Genomic DNA, 19454 nt, shown 5'->3' with positions numbered 1-19454 from the left:
GAATCCTCTCCAACAAATCACTCGGTCGGCCACGTCACCCCCCCCTCCACACCTCCAATTTACATCTGCGGATAATCCGAGAGTCGGCTGTAACGATCAAAAGGACAACGACGAGTTAAGGACTCACGGTGGCAGCCCCTGTTCCAGTGGAAGCCCGGCTGGCATTCGTCGCACTTGAGACCTGACGTTCCCTCTTTGCACTCGCACTTCCCCGAGTCGTTGCAGCGGTCGTGCATGGCTCCAAAGTTGTTGCACTCGCATTCTGCGGGATGCGGAGAATCAACGAGCGTCCGGGAGTCCCAACGCCGCCTGTCGCCTCGGCTAAAAAAAGTAACAGGCGCGAGGAACCCTGCGATGTTTTTCTGAAGCCACCGTTGGCCGAAGGGCCTTCACTAGCGGTGGGAGCTCTCGATAGAGACCCCCCCCAAAGAGGGTATTTGGCCAATGTTGCAATTGCCATTCTGGTAGATCGAACCGGCGACCTCTGAATGTGAGATCTTGTAAGCTAGGCAGATTGATCCTGGTTTGTACTTGGATAGCACCTAGGTTTTCAAAATATTATAGATGTCATGTTGTAAAGGGCTGATGGTTACACCCCCCCCTCCACCATGCGTGCGTTTGCTCCGGGTTCTCTGGTTTCCTCCTGCATGAAGCCAAACTCTCATTAACGACAAAGGCCAAAACATCACTCTCTCTTTGTAGCAGGATCCTCCTGAAAAAGAGTCTTGAGACTCAACGAGGCTTGCCTGGGTAAGATAATTGGCATTATTATCATCAAATACAAAAGTCAAGTGTTTATGTTTAATGCTTTATGGTGTTGCCTTCATATCCGCATCTCCCCTTTGCTTTTGGCTCCTGCTTTTGCCCTTTGATCCTCTCTAGCTGCTCTTCATCCGGCAGCACTCAACTTCCCCTACCCCCCTCTCCTCCCTGGCCTCTCCCCCCTCCCTCTCTTACCTATATTACCTCGTATGACGGGAGTCCTTCTACCCACTTCAGCAGTTGTTTCGTGCTGTGGTTGTCCCACCTGATGACGGACGTTTGTGTTGCGCCCGAAACGTCGTGGTTTAATTTATTTTATACCTACCACGTGACTTTACCGAAAGAACCAAGGAGTACGAGTTTAATGGGTTTGTGTTGAGTAAATTCCACGGTCGAGACAATCTAACAGTATGCCGACTACTTTTGTGATGAAGAAATACACTGTTAAATTAAAAACTACTTTATAACTGCTTTTTGTATTTAGTTTGTTGTCATTCCACCGCACGATTGGCTACGCATGGTGCGAAAGAAGTTCAACATACATACTGTACTGCGTGTATAGAAAAGAGTGATTAAAACAACACAAACGATACTGTTGGATGATTACAGACCTCAGCGCTGATGAAAAAACATTGAACTTGATGTGTGCAACCAATTCAATTAATGCTACTTGATGCATGACGGTGGTGTCGGCGATTGTTGCGATCGATGATTTGTTTACTTGACGGTTGTGGTGGTTGTGGTGGTGGTGGTGGTGGGAAGCGGTGGTTTTGGCGTTTGGCAGCGATTGTGGTGTTGATGGGAGGCACACGTTATCTTTGGTGTCACTTAATCTGAACGTTAACTTTGAACGCGTGACGTCAGTTGCACTTGAATCAGAAATTTTGTCGGGTGAGCTGAAATGGGATAGGAGAAACCTGCAGAAATATATACAGGATATCTTAGAGATAAAAATCAATTATCCTGACCTTCCGGGGAAACATGACGCTTCTTACGGTCAGCAGCAACGCGCGGATGTGAAGCCATTTGAGTCTACGCTTAAAAAGTTTTGCTATTTAAAAAAAAAAACCGTGTCGTATTCATATTTTGTGTCTGCTTTATAATTATACCTTCAAATTATCAGTGTAACTGGAATTAGTAACTTAAAATTAACGTGTGTACGATGCGTGAACGTCTCCTGCGCAATTCAGTAATTTGTTACATTTCGTCAGGCTGATTAAAAGTTCACAACGAAATATATCTTCCTCCGTGTTATGACAACATGACCTTATTTAATTAACTTCATATTTAATATTTTTTGGATAATATAATTGGTGTGAAGTTTAAATCGTAGTTTCCAATAAACACGCACATGTCACGTGGAAAGTAATGTAGTTTTTGTATAATCAATGTTGTGCAATTCCTGAGGTTAAAATAGAAATTTGTTTCAGCCATTGTCTCCACATTAAAATGCGCATAGGGCAGACCCTGCTTGTCCCTATGCCGAGGACTGTTCCCATACAGGTCTATTGTTAACTTTTATTTTTACCAGGTAAGGCCCACTGAGCTAAATAGCTCTTTTTCAGAAGCGACTGGGCTATCACAATTGATAGCTCAACAAAGTGACTTATCATCATGAGGAAATTTATAACAGTCAAATATTCTAAATGCACGTTGATTCTAAACGCGGAGAGGAAAAACGGATTATGTGGAGAAAAATCCACGTGACTATGGGGAAAGAGAACACGCAAACTCCAAATATATTGGGGTCAAGGTTGGAATCGAACTAACGACCTCCTGCATACACGGCAAGGTACAGTAAGGGAAAAAAGTATTTGATCCCCTGCTGATTTTGTACGTTTGCCCACTGACAAAGAAATGATCAGTCTATAATTTTAATGGTAGGTTTATTTGAACAGTGAGAGACAGAATAACAACAACAAAATCCAGAAAAACGCATGTCAAAAATGTTATAAATTGATTTGTATTTTACCCCCTCTCAATCATAAAGATTTCTGGCTCCCAGGTGTCTTTTATACAGGTAACGAGCTGAGATTAGGAGCACACTCTTAAAGGGAGTGCTCCTAATCTCAGCTTGCTACCTGTATAAAAGACACCTGTCCACAGAAGCAATCAATCAAATTCCAAACTCTCCACCATGGCAAAGACCAAAGAGCTCTCCAAGGATGTCAGGGACAAGATTGTAGACCTACACAAGGCTGGAATGGGCAACAAGACCATTGTCAAGCAGCTTGGTGAGAAGGTGACAACAGTTGGTGCGATTATTTGCAAATTGAAGAAACACAAAAGAACTGTCAATCTCTCTCGGCCTGGGGCTCCATGCAAGATCTCACCTCGTGGAGTTGCAATGATTATGAGAACGGTGAGGAATCAGCCCAGAACTACACGGGAGGATCTTGACAATGATCTCAAAGCAGCTGAGACCATAGTCACCAAGAAAACAATTGGTAACACACTACGCCATGAAGGACTGAAATTCTGCAGCGCCCGCAAGGTCCCCCTGCTCAAGAAAGCACATATACATGCCCGTCTGAAGTTTGCCAATGAACATCTGAATGGTTCAGAGGACAACTGGGTGAAAGTGTTGTGGTCAGATGAGACCAAAATGGAGCTCTTTGGCATCAACTCAACTCGCCGTGGTTGGAGGAGGAATGCTGCCTATGACCCCAAGAACACCATCCCCACCGTCAAACATGGAGGTGGAAACATTATGCTTTGGGGGTGTTTTTCTGCTAAGGGGACAGGACAACTTCACCGCATCAAAGGGACGATGGACGGGGCCATGTACCGTCAAATCTTGGGTGAGAACCTCCTTCCCTCAGCCAGGGCATTGAAAATGGGTCGTGGATGGGTATTCCAGCATGACAATGACCCAAAACACACAGCCAAGGCAACAACGGAGTGGCTCAAGAAGAAGCACATTAAGGTTCTGGAGTGGCCTAGCCAGTCTCCAGACCTTAATCCCCTAGAAAATCTTTGGCGGGAGCTGAAGGTTCGAGTTGCCAAACGTCAGCCTCGAAACATAAATGACTTGGAGAAGACCTGCAAAGAGGAGTGGGACAAAATCCCTCCTGAGATGTGTGCAAACCTGGTGGCCAACTACAAGAAACGTCTGACCTCTGTGATTGCCAACAAGGGTTTTGCCACCAAGTACTAAGTCATGTTTTGCAGAGCGGTCAAATACTTTTTTCCCTCATTAAAATGCAAATCAATTCATAACATTTTTGACATGCGTTTTTCTGGATTTTTTTGTTGTTATTCTGTCTCTCGCTGTTCAAATAAACCTACCATCAAAATTACAGACTGATAATGTCTTTGTCAGTGGGCAAACGTACCAAATCAGCAGGGGATCAAATACTTAAAGTAGTGGGCACCTTTCGTCATAACACTGCTTAGAAATAAATCTGGCTAAACATCCCAATGATGAGACATTGTGAATGGGCGTTTAATCACTGATGTTTTATTGAACACGTGAAGAGCAACGCTGCTGCAGCGTGGCAGTGACTGGCTCTGTGCACTTTAAAATCAAAAAGAGAAAACCAAATGGCACCTCAAGCAACGGTCATCGTCTCAAAGGAAGGGGCCGGGGGGGGGGGGAGCGATCACCGCTTTAGGACGATCCCGTAGGACCCGGCACTCAAACCCGAGTCACAGAGCCAGACTTGGGAACGTTTTGGATTCCTGGGGTTAATTTTCGCTGCCCGAGACACTAAGAGCCAGACTAGTTTAGCGCATTTAATAAGTCAGTGCATGTGGTATGAGTGCCATTATTGCGGCGCAGGTCGCCATGTTTCACAGACGCAGTCTATTGTAGATTTCCAGGACCGGGCGGTCTTGCGGTGTGTGATCCCAATTGACTAATTTGCCACCTGGCACATAACGGCCTACTGCCAAGCAGTCGGTGCATATTCTTTCATGCTTAATACAGTACACCGGCATTAATAGCTAGGGCGGCCTGCAGGATTCGAACCACGAACCTCAGCAGCAAGTGGCGAACACTGCTACCACCAGGCCACGCCGCCCCCCCCCCACCCCCCCCCACTACACAGCCAAAACAAACCGTGAATTAAAAAAAGCAACTTGTCCATTTTCTGACTAGGCATCTGTGAAAAAGAGCTGCATAGCTCATCGGATTCCTCCAGTATCCAGAAATATTCCGATTGTGATTCTGACGACCAACCCCCCTTTTTTTTCTTCCCCCCCCCCCACGCCCCCCCCCCCCCTCAACGTTTCAACGCGAGCGACCGAGCGAGCGGAGCGGAGCGGCCGGCCTACTCACTGATGCACATGTTGGGATTGTCCAACTCCACGGAGAAGTTGCGGTAGAAGCCCGGACGACATAGCTGGCAGTGCTGGCCCCGCGTGTTGTCCTTACAGCTCACGCACGTCACTATGTTCAGCACGTCGATGTAACTGCAGCGGTTTGAATGGCCATTGCAGCTACATTCTGGGGGGGGGGGGGGGGGGGGGGGTGGAGAGGCCAAGCGAGACGTTAGTCGAGCAAACACTCGAGTGACAGTTATGTTTCCTCTTTGCATGTAATGGTGGTTTTTTTTTGCACGTGAAAGTTACGTTGCATTTTGAACAAATGTTGCATTTAAATCGCGTCGCAAAAACTCTTAAGGTGCAATTCGGTACTGTGCGATCATCGCATTGATCCGTTTAGGTGTGTGCAACGTGTTCAGTGTTTGTAATTGTGTATCTTTATGCAATATGGTGCAAATATAAATGTTTATAATATTTTTGGAATGTTATGTAAGTGTAGGACTACACAGGACGTGTACATCTATTTAGTGTTATTTTAAGAGCGTCTACATCATGAATATTATTGTATATGCGTTTATTTAGTTCTCAAATAGGAAAATGTTTTCCTAAACGATCAGAAATGCCAGTGGATATTTTAAGTATTAATCTGTTTTCTCTATGAGTCATCGACACCATAATCCCATGTGCAGCATTTCATTCAGTGTATTAGAATAATCTGTAACAGCAGGTGCAGCTGGGACAGCAGTTCAGAAATGTAAAATCATTATGGTGAAAATAAATTACTGTTAAGAGTATTCAAAAAAACTTTTACAGTGTGTAAATTGATCACTGTCAATAAAACTATGCGCTAAAGAGAATTGTACATATCTACTGCAATTCGAAATCGTGGTTCTGTTTTAAAAACCGATTATTTAACAGTTTTCACATTTCCAGCAGAGTTTTTTTTTACATACTCGAGTGGAATTTTCAACGATAAATATGAACACGATGCATGCATATGGCATGTACATCAAAATACAATCTCACTGCACGCTTGGCAGCTTTAGACCATGTAATGAAAGAGAAAGCATTTGCGCAAAGATGACATAAAACGGTATAGTGTTTTCAAATTTTAACAGATTACAGTAGATTCGGAAGATAGCCCGGTGGGTTGTGGTGATTTGTAGGTGAGCTAAGACTTGCCGTGCACGCTGTTGCAAATATGAGGCAATGGACAAATGAAAATGGCCACCGTGTCTGGACAGGACAGTTGTTCGTGAAATTATCACAGCTTGGAATGTTATTGTGCGGTGAGACGGAAGTCAAAGTGACCACCCAGTTGGCATATCGGGTTGCCCACATGTCCTGGTTTTCCCAGGATCACCCCTTCTGTTGAGCTGGCTGCTGCCCTGGGAAATCTATAAGTCTTTCCAGAACATCAAAGGTCCAGGTTTTTTTTTTATCAGTCATGAAATCATACACCGCTCAAGACAAATGCAATCACATGTAGTGCTCATCCTCTTTTAATATTGCGAGATATTCCCCTTCCCATGATATTTCCACGTTTTTTTTGTTGTACCTCAGACGTGGTCATTCTAGTATTTAAGTGTGGAATGGCGTTGGCCCTTGTGCAAGAATTGAAATGGACCATCCCCCCACCCCCGCCCTGTCTAATGTGGGCCTTTTGGGCCTCTCCGGCTCGTGGGCCCTACAGCGGTTGCGCCACGCCACTATGACCACTCCCGTCGCCGTGTTGAAATGGGCATGGAGTGGTTGCTCATTTCCCTTGGCGGTCGTAAGTGAGCATTGGAAAAATTCCACATTACTATTGCCAGGACAAATATCTGCAAAGGACAACCACTGTTGATGTCGGACACATTGATGGTTCCTTGCACCATGTGACTGGGGGGCGGGGGCTTTAAGAAAAATAAATAAATGTGTGTCCTATTCACTACAGAGCCAAATCACCCTGGATGCATCCGATCTTCAATGCTCAGAAAGAATGAGCCGTGTTCGAACTGGGATGAGAGATTGTCTTGGAATACCAGGGCATTGGAGGTTTGGGATACAGTGTATCGAATCCAGCTGTGTGGAACTTAAAATGTTAACCATGGACATGCATGGGTTTATCCGGGTGCTCCAACATGCTAAACACGCCAATGCAAGACCATCCTGAAAATGAGTCTCGGGATTTTACGAACACAAATAAATTGCATTGCTATCCTAGATCGAGACTAGAAATGCAATGTAGCCTCTGTGGAGCTGTGGTTCTGCTTGAGAGGTTGCTCTTCTTTTTGGTACTTTGCAGATCAACTGTAAAAAAAAATTCAACTGATCTCCAGGCATGCAGCGTTTGATGTTTGCAATTCATAACGGACACTTCATCACTCCAAACATCTCCGCGCTTTTGTAACGTATGGAATTGTAGGCCAAATTTAAGAGTTCCAGTCATACATTTGCCTTGTGTTGTTGTGTTGCTCACTGTATTCCCGGCTTGGTAGTTGGTGCACACGCATGGGCCACTTGTCAATGCAGTGAACTCAAAAGTCCCATTCGTGACAATTGCACCGTTGAAATCGTTCTCTTGCATTTTTTTGTGCCTTTTGCTTTGAAAGCTCTGGATGTGCCCCATATTACATTTTTTGAGAACTTTACACAAAGATGGTGCCGTTTAAAATCAGATAAAGTGAATTAACGGGAGCGTGCTCTTCAACATTTCTGCCCGACTCGAACTCTCCGCGAATCGGGCTGCTGTGTCTTTACGGAAGTTTGTCTTCTGAGAGGTTTACAAGAAAGAAAATCAATCATCACCCTATAAGGGCGATCATTGAAAATCCCACGAGAGATTAGAATCTAGCTCAGAATAACAATTATTCTTGCGCTTTACATGCACAGGCACATGCATGAAAAGCCAAGACAAATGAGAGCACTATTGATTAAAAGAAAAAGGAGAGAAGGAGAGACGAACAAAAATTACTTGAACGATGATGGCGAAACGTTCTCGCACAATGACCGTCAAATGGGGATGTGTTCGGAGGAAATGGTATAGGTACAGTACTTACAAATGACAATGATTGGGACACGGAGGAGATGGCAGGCACTGGGGGAAATGACTGGATGGTGACGTCCAGGGAAAACGGGAGGGCAGTCTTGACCCTACCTGGATTGGTGTCTAGTTCCTCCAGAGAGGAAGAGATGCTCGGCAAAAAGGCATCGGCCTTTGAGGCGGCTGAAAACCCAAAGCAGAATAAGACACGACACACAGATTAACCCCTTTTTTTCAGGCCGCATTTATCTCTGCCGCCTCAGAAGAAGAAGAAAAATCTTTATATATAACTTGTAGCTTAAAAAATGCCACGGTATCTCCATGCTCAAACAAGCAGCGGGATGACGCTCAACCTTTTTGGCAGCTGTGAGCAAAGTGGAGAAAAAAAAACTGCACATTCCTATGGCAGGGATCTGCCTCAATGTAACAGCCGCTGTTGACTTCCCGTAGAGTAGCACTTTAGTTTTGTTGACCCTAGAGGGACGATGGTCCGGGTCCACCACCCGACTGGAAATTGAACTCGTGACCTTTCCACTGCGAGTCGATGAGCATCATGACGGCACCACTCGTCTTTGATGTATATACGTCGCAGTGTCGCAGTGGTGAACCAACAATTGTCTGAAGTCACTCGGATTACATGCCATCGCTGCTTATTCTCAAAATGGTCTTCAAATAAACGTAAATGTCACTGCAGGCCAGGAATGTAATATAAAATACAACAAAAAATTGCTTTGTCATGTCTTGATAAACAATCTATTTCTAATTTAACAAATTTTCCCTCCGGTAAAAAAAAAAGATCATGTGCATGCCTCCCAATGATTATGCCTGCAGACAACAGATGTATGCAAAGGTTTAAGCAGACAGCCTTGCCAAGGTACATTAAAGAGACCAATTGAATTCTAAAAAACAATCAAAGCCTTCCCCACATGCAAAATTCATACGGCATTAAGGCCCTTTGTTAAAGCAAGATCTGGTTTCTGTAAAGCCTCTGGAACCACATGACAATTACTTTGGTCGCAGGCAGAATTCTTCGACAGATGTTGCTTATTGGTAAAGTGGCAGACATTTATAGAGACGAAATTAAAGGGGTCGACGGAGGTTTGAAGCTTTTGTCAAGTGAGACAGCAAACAACAACAAAAATCACTTATACATGGCGCTCTTGTTCGAATACCAAGTGATGCGGCTTCACCGGTTGTGAATCAAATAAGATGTTTGCAGTTTGCTCAGTCACGGCTCTCCCCAGAAAGAAAAAAAAAATTACGGAAAATTACGTTTGGCTTTTGTTTTTCACGAATGGCTGCTGTTGCAAATGTTAACGACGGCTAGAAATAACCACGGGTCATTGCGGGGGGCACTGTAAACTCGTATTTGTAAACGTACGCCCTCATATAATAAATGGTATTATTGTAAAAAACAATAACATAAATTGGAGCGTGTGATTTTTGTACATCCTCTGACTAGATTAAACTTTGCACATTTACATTGCATAAAATGTTTCAAGTTCTATGTTTTTGTTGAACCTGTGAAATGAAGGATTTCATACAAAACCAAAAGGGCCGCTTAATGCAAAAATCGGTGCATGAGCGGTACATTTCGATGTTTAAAACGGCACAGACGCAAGATGGGCATAATGCGCAGAAGACTGCCACTATGGCTATTTTTAAAATTTAAACCAAAGTACATTATAAATATTCTACACCATCTACGACGGCTTCATTCAAGCTGTATTTTAATAATTAATGTGCATCGGGGGTAGAAGTGAGATCTTGGCTTGGTTTAAGTGATGGAAATGCATGTGCGCATGCAAGGCAATGGATGAGCTTTAGCCTTCCTGCATGCACACGGTACATCTGTGCAGTGCTCACATTTGCTGAGAATCTTCGCTTTCGTAAAACATACTTTCCATTATTATGTATTTTATATCTCACCGCGTGTATGTTTCTTACCATAGCTTATTTTTCCCCTCTAATACAGATAATCCTGTAATTCTGTAAGGCTGCGTGGATACGATGCTGAGATGCGGACAAAGGTGCTTGGGGAAATGGCACACAAAGGGAAATAATAATAAAAAAACATCGGAGCAGTTGGGGGGGTTACTTGTGTCCAAATCCCAACTATTTCTGGGATGAAGTATGTTTTTGATTGTGCTCGCTGAATGATTGCACACTGACATCATAAAACTGAGCACGGGCTAACCGACACAAACCATTTTTAAATTACATGTTGCTGTACTTGGGGAGGAGAAAAAAATTGAGCTTTTCCTCTTGTTGGGAGGGCTGAGTTATTGGCCTAGTCGATTTAAACATTGCGCGGCGCTGACGCATGATTCGACCGATGATGATGATGATGATAACGTCGCTCCCATGATTGTTGGCAACAACTCCTTGGGGTTCTCGATTGTCACGTGGCTATGTTTTCCATGCCCGGTTAATTCGAGCGAACCAACGATTCCATTTTCCGGCAGTGTGTAATTTTTGTAAGGAGGGTAAACCATTCGAAATGCTGCATCGGGCTCTTGAGATGTCATCGCGGGAATCGAACTGATATTGGCGGTGTCCCTCGCTGCCAGCTGGCCAATGAACTGTTTGCTGCCTCTGATCAAACACTCCAAAACGGCCGCGGAAATCAGAGTTTGTTAACCGTCCCCTGTGGCTGAGGCTGGCGTTCGCCATCCATAATTTAAAAAATGCTCTGGGTGTCTCAAGCCATCTTTGGCCAAATAAATGAACACCGTTTTTTTTTTCAACTCGTTCAAATTTGAGCCCTGAGATTACAAATTGCGTACGGTTCAACAAGTCGAGAGGGGCGGCTTTGGAGACCGTCGGTGTTTTGTGCAGATGATTGTTAAGTTTATTGATGGTTAGTGTTTAAAGAGACCTCGACGTGGGTGGCTGCAGAGGACGTGGGGTAAAGCTACGGCGATTGTAACGACGGCCCAACTATTGCGAGATTTTGAGAGATGTGTGCATGTTTACAATTGCACGTATGGTTTTTTTGACGTTTTATGTTGGAGACCACAGCATACTATTTGCCCCGACTATTTTTATTTAACCAGGCAAGGCCCACTGAGCTATATGGACGGAAATGTATCGAGGCCGCAGGGTGGCACAATGGTAACACTTGCGTCTCACAGCAAGGAGGATCTGGGTTTGATTCCTGACTCCCGTGCAATTATCTAAGTGGTTTGTATATTCTCCCTCTTCTCTGCATCGTTTTCCTCTGGCTTCTCTGGTTTCATTACGTAGCTGAAATCACTCAATGCCATTGATGTCAGCCAAGTATCCTAAGGCAGGACTCTCCTGAAAAAAAGAGTATTTGGACTCGGTGTGGCTTTCTTAAATATGTAGTAAAGGTGACTTACTATTGTAAGACTTCGGGAAATACGCAAAGGTATAAATGTGGGTTGTTCAATAGTCATGTTCATATTTAACTGAAATGTTAATATAGTATGACCACACAGGAAAATAATAATAATACATCTCTTTGATGTATTACGATACATTTTTGTTGCAAATCAAACTTTTAGTTAATTGTCCCTTTAATTTTACAAATAAAACGACATCTTGCTAAAACGCTACTCTTGAGGTTGTGTTTTTTTTAGAGCTGACTGCATATAATTTAGGACATGATTAAGTTCCGTTGAAAAATGACAAGCTGAAAATTGTGCTAATTGCACGTAATCAGTATGCGTGCATGGGAGGAGGGGGGGTATACGAACGGTAGTCTGGAGGCACCAGAATTTGTTTTTCGAAGTCTGTGGGGAGCAAGGCCCATGGCGTTGACATCTGAGTTATCAGAATTGTGTCGGTGGAGAGGAGAGGCGATAATAATAATAATATGGCAAAGGTGGAGCCCTGCATTGCATTGCCCCTTGCCACTGCTGGTGGGGGAAATAGGCCTCGACTCTAGAGGGTGGCTTGACTTTTCCACGCTGATCAATCATCTCGGAGGAGGTGGGAGTACCCACACTTTTTGCACCACCACCGCGGGGTACCAACCTCTGAGTGGATATCCGTGACCCTACTGGACATCTGTGATCCAGGTGCTCGATAAGCTCATCGGATTCCTCCAGTATAAATAAATATTGTGATTCTGAAAAATATTCTGATATGGTAGATACACTGCTTCGCAGTGGATGTTAAGGATCGCGTGCTGTTGATTCGTTATAGATTTTTTTAACACGGATATTTACGCGATTTAACCCAAAAAAAACCTATTGCGGACACACATTTTAATAACGCGATCAGACACACAAAATAAATTATTAATCATAATATCGGTCGCGAAAAGCCTGACCGTGTTAAATAATTTACCCTTTGATGTCATTCGAAAAAGGGAGCACAGTCGGTCACGTGTGCCGGTGACACCGGTACAATTTTCCAGACTCGGAAATTACACCGCAAATTACCCAGCTGGGTAAAAATCACATGGCACAATCGCCCCCTCACGTGAAACTGCCGAAGACTTTCCTCTACCCATCCGTGCAAACGCAGCGCCTTCGTGGTAGCGTTGACAGCCTCTAAGAACGACGGGAATACCTAATGCAGGAGGCCCTTTTGCAGCGAGGTGAAACGTGAGCGCCGTCTCTCTCTGGTTCGTGCAACGATTCTTCTATCACCTGCGCGTCTATTATGACGACGACGATGACGACAACGGATGCCTAATGTTCTCGTGATTTAATTTGATTCGGTTCCTCCATCGTTGGCAATCCGAGCCGTGAGCCAGTGCGAGCCTGTTTAGGTCGTCGGCTCCGATGAGAACCGGCTGAGAGGCGGGAGTGGCAGCTGGGGCTTCGGTTCATGATCATCGTACGATGGCGGAAATTGTACGGGTCTAACAAATCACTAAGGTACACATTGGTTTTCTATGCACGAGAGTCTCCTCAGGATTTGTATTCCTAGGATTTATTCAAGGACCGTTTGATAGACAGTATTGTTTAATGCGGTTTAAACACGTAGGGTTTCGCGACCAATATTATTCATAATAAAGGTTTTTGGGTTTAATCGCGTTATTTATAAATGTGTCGTAACGCTCCACCACACGACACGGCCAATCAGCAAAAAAGTGTCACATTGACAAAAGACAAAATGGTTCCCTACCTTAGCCCAGCGGTGTGTTGAAGAGTGAATCCACAACATTTACAGTTGTTGAGTACGACGTTTCGCTGGTAATTACATCCAGCATCATCGAGCAATTAAAACCCAAAAACCTTTGTTATGTGGTTTGAACATTTCGGTGTGGGGCAGTTATTGCAGTGGTTAGCACGCTGCTCTATGAACCTGGTAACTCGAATTGGATTCTTGGCCACAGCCACTTTCAGAACTGGTCCTGCCCCTCGTCACCAACCTGCACTTGACCAGCGTGGTGAAGCATAGTCAAACAATTAAATCTTGACTTAAAGCTTTCGCGACTGCGGGAATTCATATTCTTGGGTCTTTCGGTAAAGTCACGCAGATATAGGTTTTTGTTATTTTCTTTGAACCTATCTACGTGACTTTACCGAAAAACCCCAGAATATGAGTCAAACAATTCCCATGACCAACGTGGTGTGGGGAGGCCTTCATCCATGAGTGGCTTCATTTTTTTATTTTATTTTTTCTAATGTAGCTTACAGATATCTATTTGATGTTAAATACATGGAACAACACATCTAGAACCTCGTGCAATATGTTCAAAATCTCAACGTCGCTCACATTTGCGAGGAAACTGACTAAACACATTTTACAGGTTATACAACTGGGTCCTTCACCAGCCAAAGCTGAGGTCCGTGTTGACCACTATGCAAGCGTGTGGCCAATGGGCCACAGTACAATAATTAGGGAATGGAAGATGAGTGAGCTGACGCTTACACTCGAGAAATACAAACTACTAAACATAAATTCCCAGCGCACCAATGACTCACAAGCTACTGTACGCAGCAGCAGCAGCAGTTGGCGGTAGTGCTAAGTGCACGTCGGATGGACGTGCGACAAAACAAAACAAGGCGGCTCTAGGGGTTTGATGGATGGGCAGAGGGGCGAGCGAGTGGATAGGCGGACGTACGGACGCGGGTGGGAAGATACAGAGACGGACAACAGCATGGGAGGGTGACTGAGCGGATGAGCTAATGGACATGCGCTCGCATGGACTGATGAGCGGGCACACTGAGATGTCACGGGGTACAGCGGGTGGGCACATCCAGCAAGTCCCTACCTTGTTTGTGATGCGAGGCCTCGAGGGAAGAGGCACTTGGCCACACTCTCTCGTACTTTGGAACGGCTGGGAGCGTTCAGGAGATACACGTTAGCTTCTTATTTGTTGCGCATCTCGCCGTGTGTGTGTGTGTGCCGCACGTGTGTGTAATGTGTGCAACGGTGCGAGCTATATGTATGTATATATCTGAATATGCTACCAGCATTGCTCAAAGTAATTCCAATGTTACGTAACTATGGCGAATGTTATAGTCGTTTCAGGGCTCTAAAATTAAAACAAATAAAGGCGCAGAAACTTTTTAGTTTTTTCTGCCTGTGCGGTCATGTAACATATATTTGCCAAACCGTTATGATTTAGGCGGTAAGGTGCAGATTTTTTAAAAAATAATTTCACTACATAAGGATTTTCAAACCTCATCATGCAGCTTTTTTTTTAATAAAAGGGAAGATTGATATGCGGTAAAAAGGGATTTAAAAATCATCAGCCTACCACTTAAATCGGTAGGTTTGGCAAGTAAAATGATGTAGACAGAAGAGCGATACATGTAATAGATGTTATCGATAATTTCCCACTAAAACAAGTGGGGTAAGTGATCGGGGAGGAGTCAGTGGTATTCATCATTTGGGTCAGATTCAGATGTTGATAAATGGCAATTAAAAACAAAATTTGGCAAAACATTTGTCTGCCTCAGTGGTTGTCTTGTGGGGCCTCTGCTTCACAAACCTGCATTGACCAGTGTGGTGAAGTATGGTCAAACAACCCCCCCCCCCCACCACCGACACGGTGTGGGGCGGAGTCCTTCATTCAGCAGTGGATTGACAAGGGGCTGTACGTTGTTGTTGTAGTTTTATTCTATTATAGAACAACGTTGTGTCAATAATTCGAGCACTTTTCCCCAACTAGAATTGGGGGGGGTGGGGGGGGCGGTGCAAACGACGCCACTCTGGAGCAGCGCTGGCCTGACGGGGAGACCAGCGCCGGTCGGTCAATAGTCACCGGTCGGTCAATAGTCACCGGCCGGGCCGGCCGGCGCCTTTGCGCTCCAATTTGGTGACGGGCACCACATGCTCGCCGCTGCCTCCGCCCAACTGGAGCCAATGGCCACTGCCTCCGTTTCCACTCTGCTGACCCGCAAGTTCAATCGAGTGAAAGCGATGTGCGTCGTCGGAAATATCTGGGGGAGGGGGGTGGGGTGCGGTCTGAGATTGGCCCACGATGTGCGGTGTTCATTGATCATCCCAAAAAAGAAAATGAAGCAGCTTAAATGTATTGTCTGTCTGCAGTGCGCAGGTTAAGATAAAATCACTAGCTTGCTCGAATGAAAAAAAAATTAAACCCGTGCTGGTATTCGCCAGCCCTTTCGTGAAACCATTCTGGACAATGAATCGTGTTCACCAGCGCACGTATCCCTGCTTTACATGTCAGATTAAGACTCAGTGGCTCGTAAAATTACAAAGTAATGTGACGCTCACTTTAAACTATTACGGGTTATTTAAAACAATGTTGCTGTTATTGTAAAGGCACATTATTTCCCCTCTAATTAGCAAAGGTCAATGTTTGTCAATTTGCATGGTAATGAGGTTCTGTGAATGTAATAATACACTGAATGAATGGATGGATTATGGGTAGTCAACACCTACATTTCATAATTTACGTACTCTCAATGAATGTGGAATGTGTATTAATTTTAGATATCAAATCAACTTATGCTCACGTTGATACATTATTTAGTTTTTGTTAATCATGAACAACCTACATCGTTCATATTTTGGCTACATATTCAGTTGTTTCTCGTGTTTGCATAAACAGTGCTTTACAAATATTGGTGCGAGTGGAGTACATTCACAGAATGTGTTTGTTATCGTGTCGCATTTATAAACGATCTGTTTTCGTACTTGGCAATTTATATTTTATTTAGCAAACTCCTAGCGATGTTGAAAAAGCATGACAGTATAGATACAACGTCTGGTTTTCCTTTCCCATTTTCCAAAATGCAAGTGACCTCACCTCCAAAGTTGCCACCAAGCCCATCTGTGGACAGAGACAGGTTATTTCAGTTTGGATTTCATATCCAAGTCACATGGTATGGGTTTAATGGCTCGTAACATTCCACAACCTGTGCATCGCATACAGTGAGGGAAAAAAGTATTTGATCCCCTACTGAATTTGTACGTTTGCCCACTGACAAATAAATGATCAGTCTATAATTTTAATGGTAGGTTTATTTGAACAGTGAGAGACAGAATAACAACAACAAAATCCAGAAAAACGCATGTCAAAGATGTTATAAATTGATTTGCATTTTAATGAGGGAAATAAGTATTTGACCCCTCTGCAAAACATGACTGAGTACTTGGTGGCAAAACCCTTGTTGGCAATCACAGATGTCAGACGTTTCTTGTAGTTGGCCACCAGGTTTGCACACATCTCAGGAGGGATTTTGTCCCACTCCTCTTTGCAGATCTTCTCCAAGTCATTAAGGTTTCGAGGCTGACGTTTGGCAACTCGAACCTTCAGCTCCCTCCACAGATTTTCTATGGGATTAAGGTCTGGAGACTGGCTAGGCCACTCCAGGACATTAATGTGCTTCTTCTTGAGCCACTCCTTTGTTGCCTTGGCCGTGTGTTTTGGGTCATTGTCATGCTGGAATACCCATCCACGACCCATTTTCAATGCCTTGGCTGAGGGAAGGAGGTTCTCACCCAAGATTTGACGGTACATGGCCCCGTCCATCGTCCCTTTGATGCGGTGAAGTTGTCCTGCACCCTTAGCAGAAAAACACCCCCAAAGCATAATGTTTCCACCTCCATGTTTGACGATGGGGATGGTGTTCTTGGGGTCATAGGCAGCATTCCTCCTCCTCCAAACACGGCGAGTTGAGTTGATGCCAAAGAGTTCCATTTTGGTCTCATATGACCACAACACTTTCACCCAGTTGTCCTCTGAATCATTCAGATGTTCATTGGGAAACTTCAGACGGGCACGTATATGTGCTTTCTTGAGCAGGGGGACCTTGTGGGCGCTGCAGGATTTCAGTCCTTTACTGCATAGTGTGTTACCAATTGTTTTCTTGGTGACGATGGTCCCAGCTGTGTTGAGATCATTGACAAGATCCTCCCGTGTAGTTCTGGGCTGATTCCTCACCGTTCTCATGATCATTGCAACTCCACGAGGTGAGATCTTGCATGGAGCCCCAGGCCGAGTAAGATTGACAGTTCTTTTGTGTTTCTTCCATTTGCGAATAATCGCACCAACTGTTGTCACCTTCTCACCAAGCTACTTGTACTTGGTGGCAAAACCCTTGTAGCCCATTCCAGCCTTGTGTAGGTCTACAATCTTGTCCCTGATATCCTTGGAGAGCTTTTTAGTCTTGGCCATGGTGGAGAGTTTGGAATCTGATTGATTGATTGCTTCTGTGGATAGGTGTCTTTTATACAGGTAACGAGCTGAGATTAGGAGCACTCCCTTTAAGAGTGTGCTCCTAATCTCAGCTCGTTACCTGTATAAAAGACACCTGGGAGCCAGAAATCTTTCTGATTGAGAGGGGGTCAAACACTTATTTCCTTCATTAAAATGCAAATCAATTTATAACATTTTTGACATGCGTTTTTCTGGATTTTTGTTGTTGTTATTCTGTCTCTCACTGTTAAAATAAACCTACCATTAAAATTATAGACTGATCATGTCTTTGTCAGTGGGCAAACGTACAAAATCAGCAGGGGATCAAATACTTTTTCCCTCACTGTATCAACAAAACCACCATGCATGGCCCTTGTCACAACCCACTGCTGGACGAGGGCTCCCCTACGCCACACGGGTCGCAAAGGTCACATACAAAGGTCATATACAAAGGTCATATACAAAGGTCATATACTTTTCCACATTGAGCATTACGGGTTGGTCAAGGTAGCAATCATAGGTGCGAGAGCATAGAAGTACAGTACAACCACATACATTTACGTGTAATATTCTTGGCTGCCCGCTGCTGCCCAATATGTGGCCCTGTAGGTGCCGAGGACAACCTGGCGGACATGGTGGTCACCCATCCAAGCACTTTCTCCGGGCTAAACTCTGCTTAGCTTCAAGCTCTTGAGATCAGGTGCATTCCAGTTGATTTGATCGTAGGAGGAACAAAAGAACATCTGGCCAAAATAGGACTTCGGATACTTACACTAGGCCCGGTTTTCATAGGCGAGCCATCAACACGTTCCTCCTGTCAGACGGACTCATGACAGCTGATTGAAAGTTTACCTTTTTTCAATTGCCTATTTGGAACACCTCGCACACAAGAGGTGTCAAAACCCAACAGCAGGCGTGTGTCACGATTCATTGATTTACATCGACTCCTCTTACCCTCCCCAGATGCATGCATTGAATTATGCAAATGATAATCGGTTATTTGTTATTCATGAAAATGATCATCCCAACATTCCCTCGGGCTAACGGAGTGATAACGATTACATATTGTTATGTTATCTAGCTCAAACTCACAGGCCCTTTGGATTGCACCCGTTGGGTTGCACTCCCTCGTCGAAGAGGCCGCTTTCCTATCTTACAGTTACATGCTAATTTCTCACATTAACATCACTAGCCCCGGCCACTTCTTTATGACACTTGGGCTACACCCATTTCAAACCTTTTAAAAAACAGTCTGCCTCAGCAGCAGACCACGCTTTGCCACCTGATGACGGACGCTTGTGTTGCGCCCGAAACGTCGTGATTTTATTTATTTTATACCTACGTGACTTTACCGAAAGAACCAAAGAGTATGGATTCCTGCAGTCACGAAAGCTTCAAATCAAGATTATATAGCTTGTTATGTTTATTTGTATGTGCATTTGAGTTGATATTTAGTACACACTTCAGCTGCGTCAGACTCTCAGCCTTTTCCCACTTGGTTTGCTTTTAATGAAGTGACATCACTGTTGGGACAAAACTACCCAACTGGTATTTTTTTTGTATTCATTATAACTTCTAAACTATTTCTGTTCAACGATCCTTGCAAATTATAATTGTCCGTTTCATCTGCGCTGCAACCAAAAATTAATAAAAAATACTTTAGGTGTCGTATGCAGAACAAAATATACCAGCAGATGGCACTCAAGAGATTCTAGAAACAAATTGCGACTCCAGATGAGGAATGGCACGTTCGCCATACGGATGACAATTGTCAGCAGTACAATTATGAATATGTAAAATATGAATAAT

The 19454-nt window shown here is 44.2% G+C and overlaps 1 protein-coding gene across 14 annotated transcripts in view; it reads right to left on the bottom strand.

The window, feature by feature from the left end:
• Positions 1 to 19454, bottom strand: part of LOC116953144 (netrin-G2-like) — a 179925-nt gene that overhangs the window by 8725 nt on the left and 151746 nt on the right. For 9 of the 14 annotated variants that reach the window (XM_032973040.2, XM_032973033.2, XM_032973038.2 and 6 more), the window contains 5 exons: positions 16254 to 16277; positions 14247 to 14312; positions 8168 to 8236; positions 5042 to 5209; positions 128 to 262 (listed from right to left, as the gene is read on the bottom strand). In XM_032973040.2, coding sequence (XP_032828931.2) covers positions 128 to 262; positions 5042 to 5209; positions 8168 to 8236; positions 14247 to 14312; positions 16254 to 16277 — 462 coding nt within the window. The remainder of the gene's footprint in view (positions 1 to 127; positions 263 to 5041; positions 5210 to 8167; positions 8237 to 14246; positions 14313 to 16253; positions 16278 to 19454) is intronic. The other 5 variants (XM_032973041.2, XM_032973043.2, XM_032973045.2 and 2 more) reach the window with 3 other exon arrangements.

Source organism: Petromyzon marinus, chromosome 50 (genome assembly GCF_048934315.1).
Source record: "Petromyzon marinus isolate PM22_M1 ecotype Great Lakes invasive population chromosome 50, UKy_Petmar_22M1.pri1.0, whole genome shotgun sequence".
NCBI classification, from domain to species: domain Eukaryota; kingdom Metazoa; phylum Chordata; class Hyperoartia; order Petromyzontiformes; family Petromyzontidae; genus Petromyzon; species Petromyzon marinus.
Note: the sequence above shows the minus strand (reverse complement) of the source record. Positions and strands in the feature narration are given on the sequence as shown.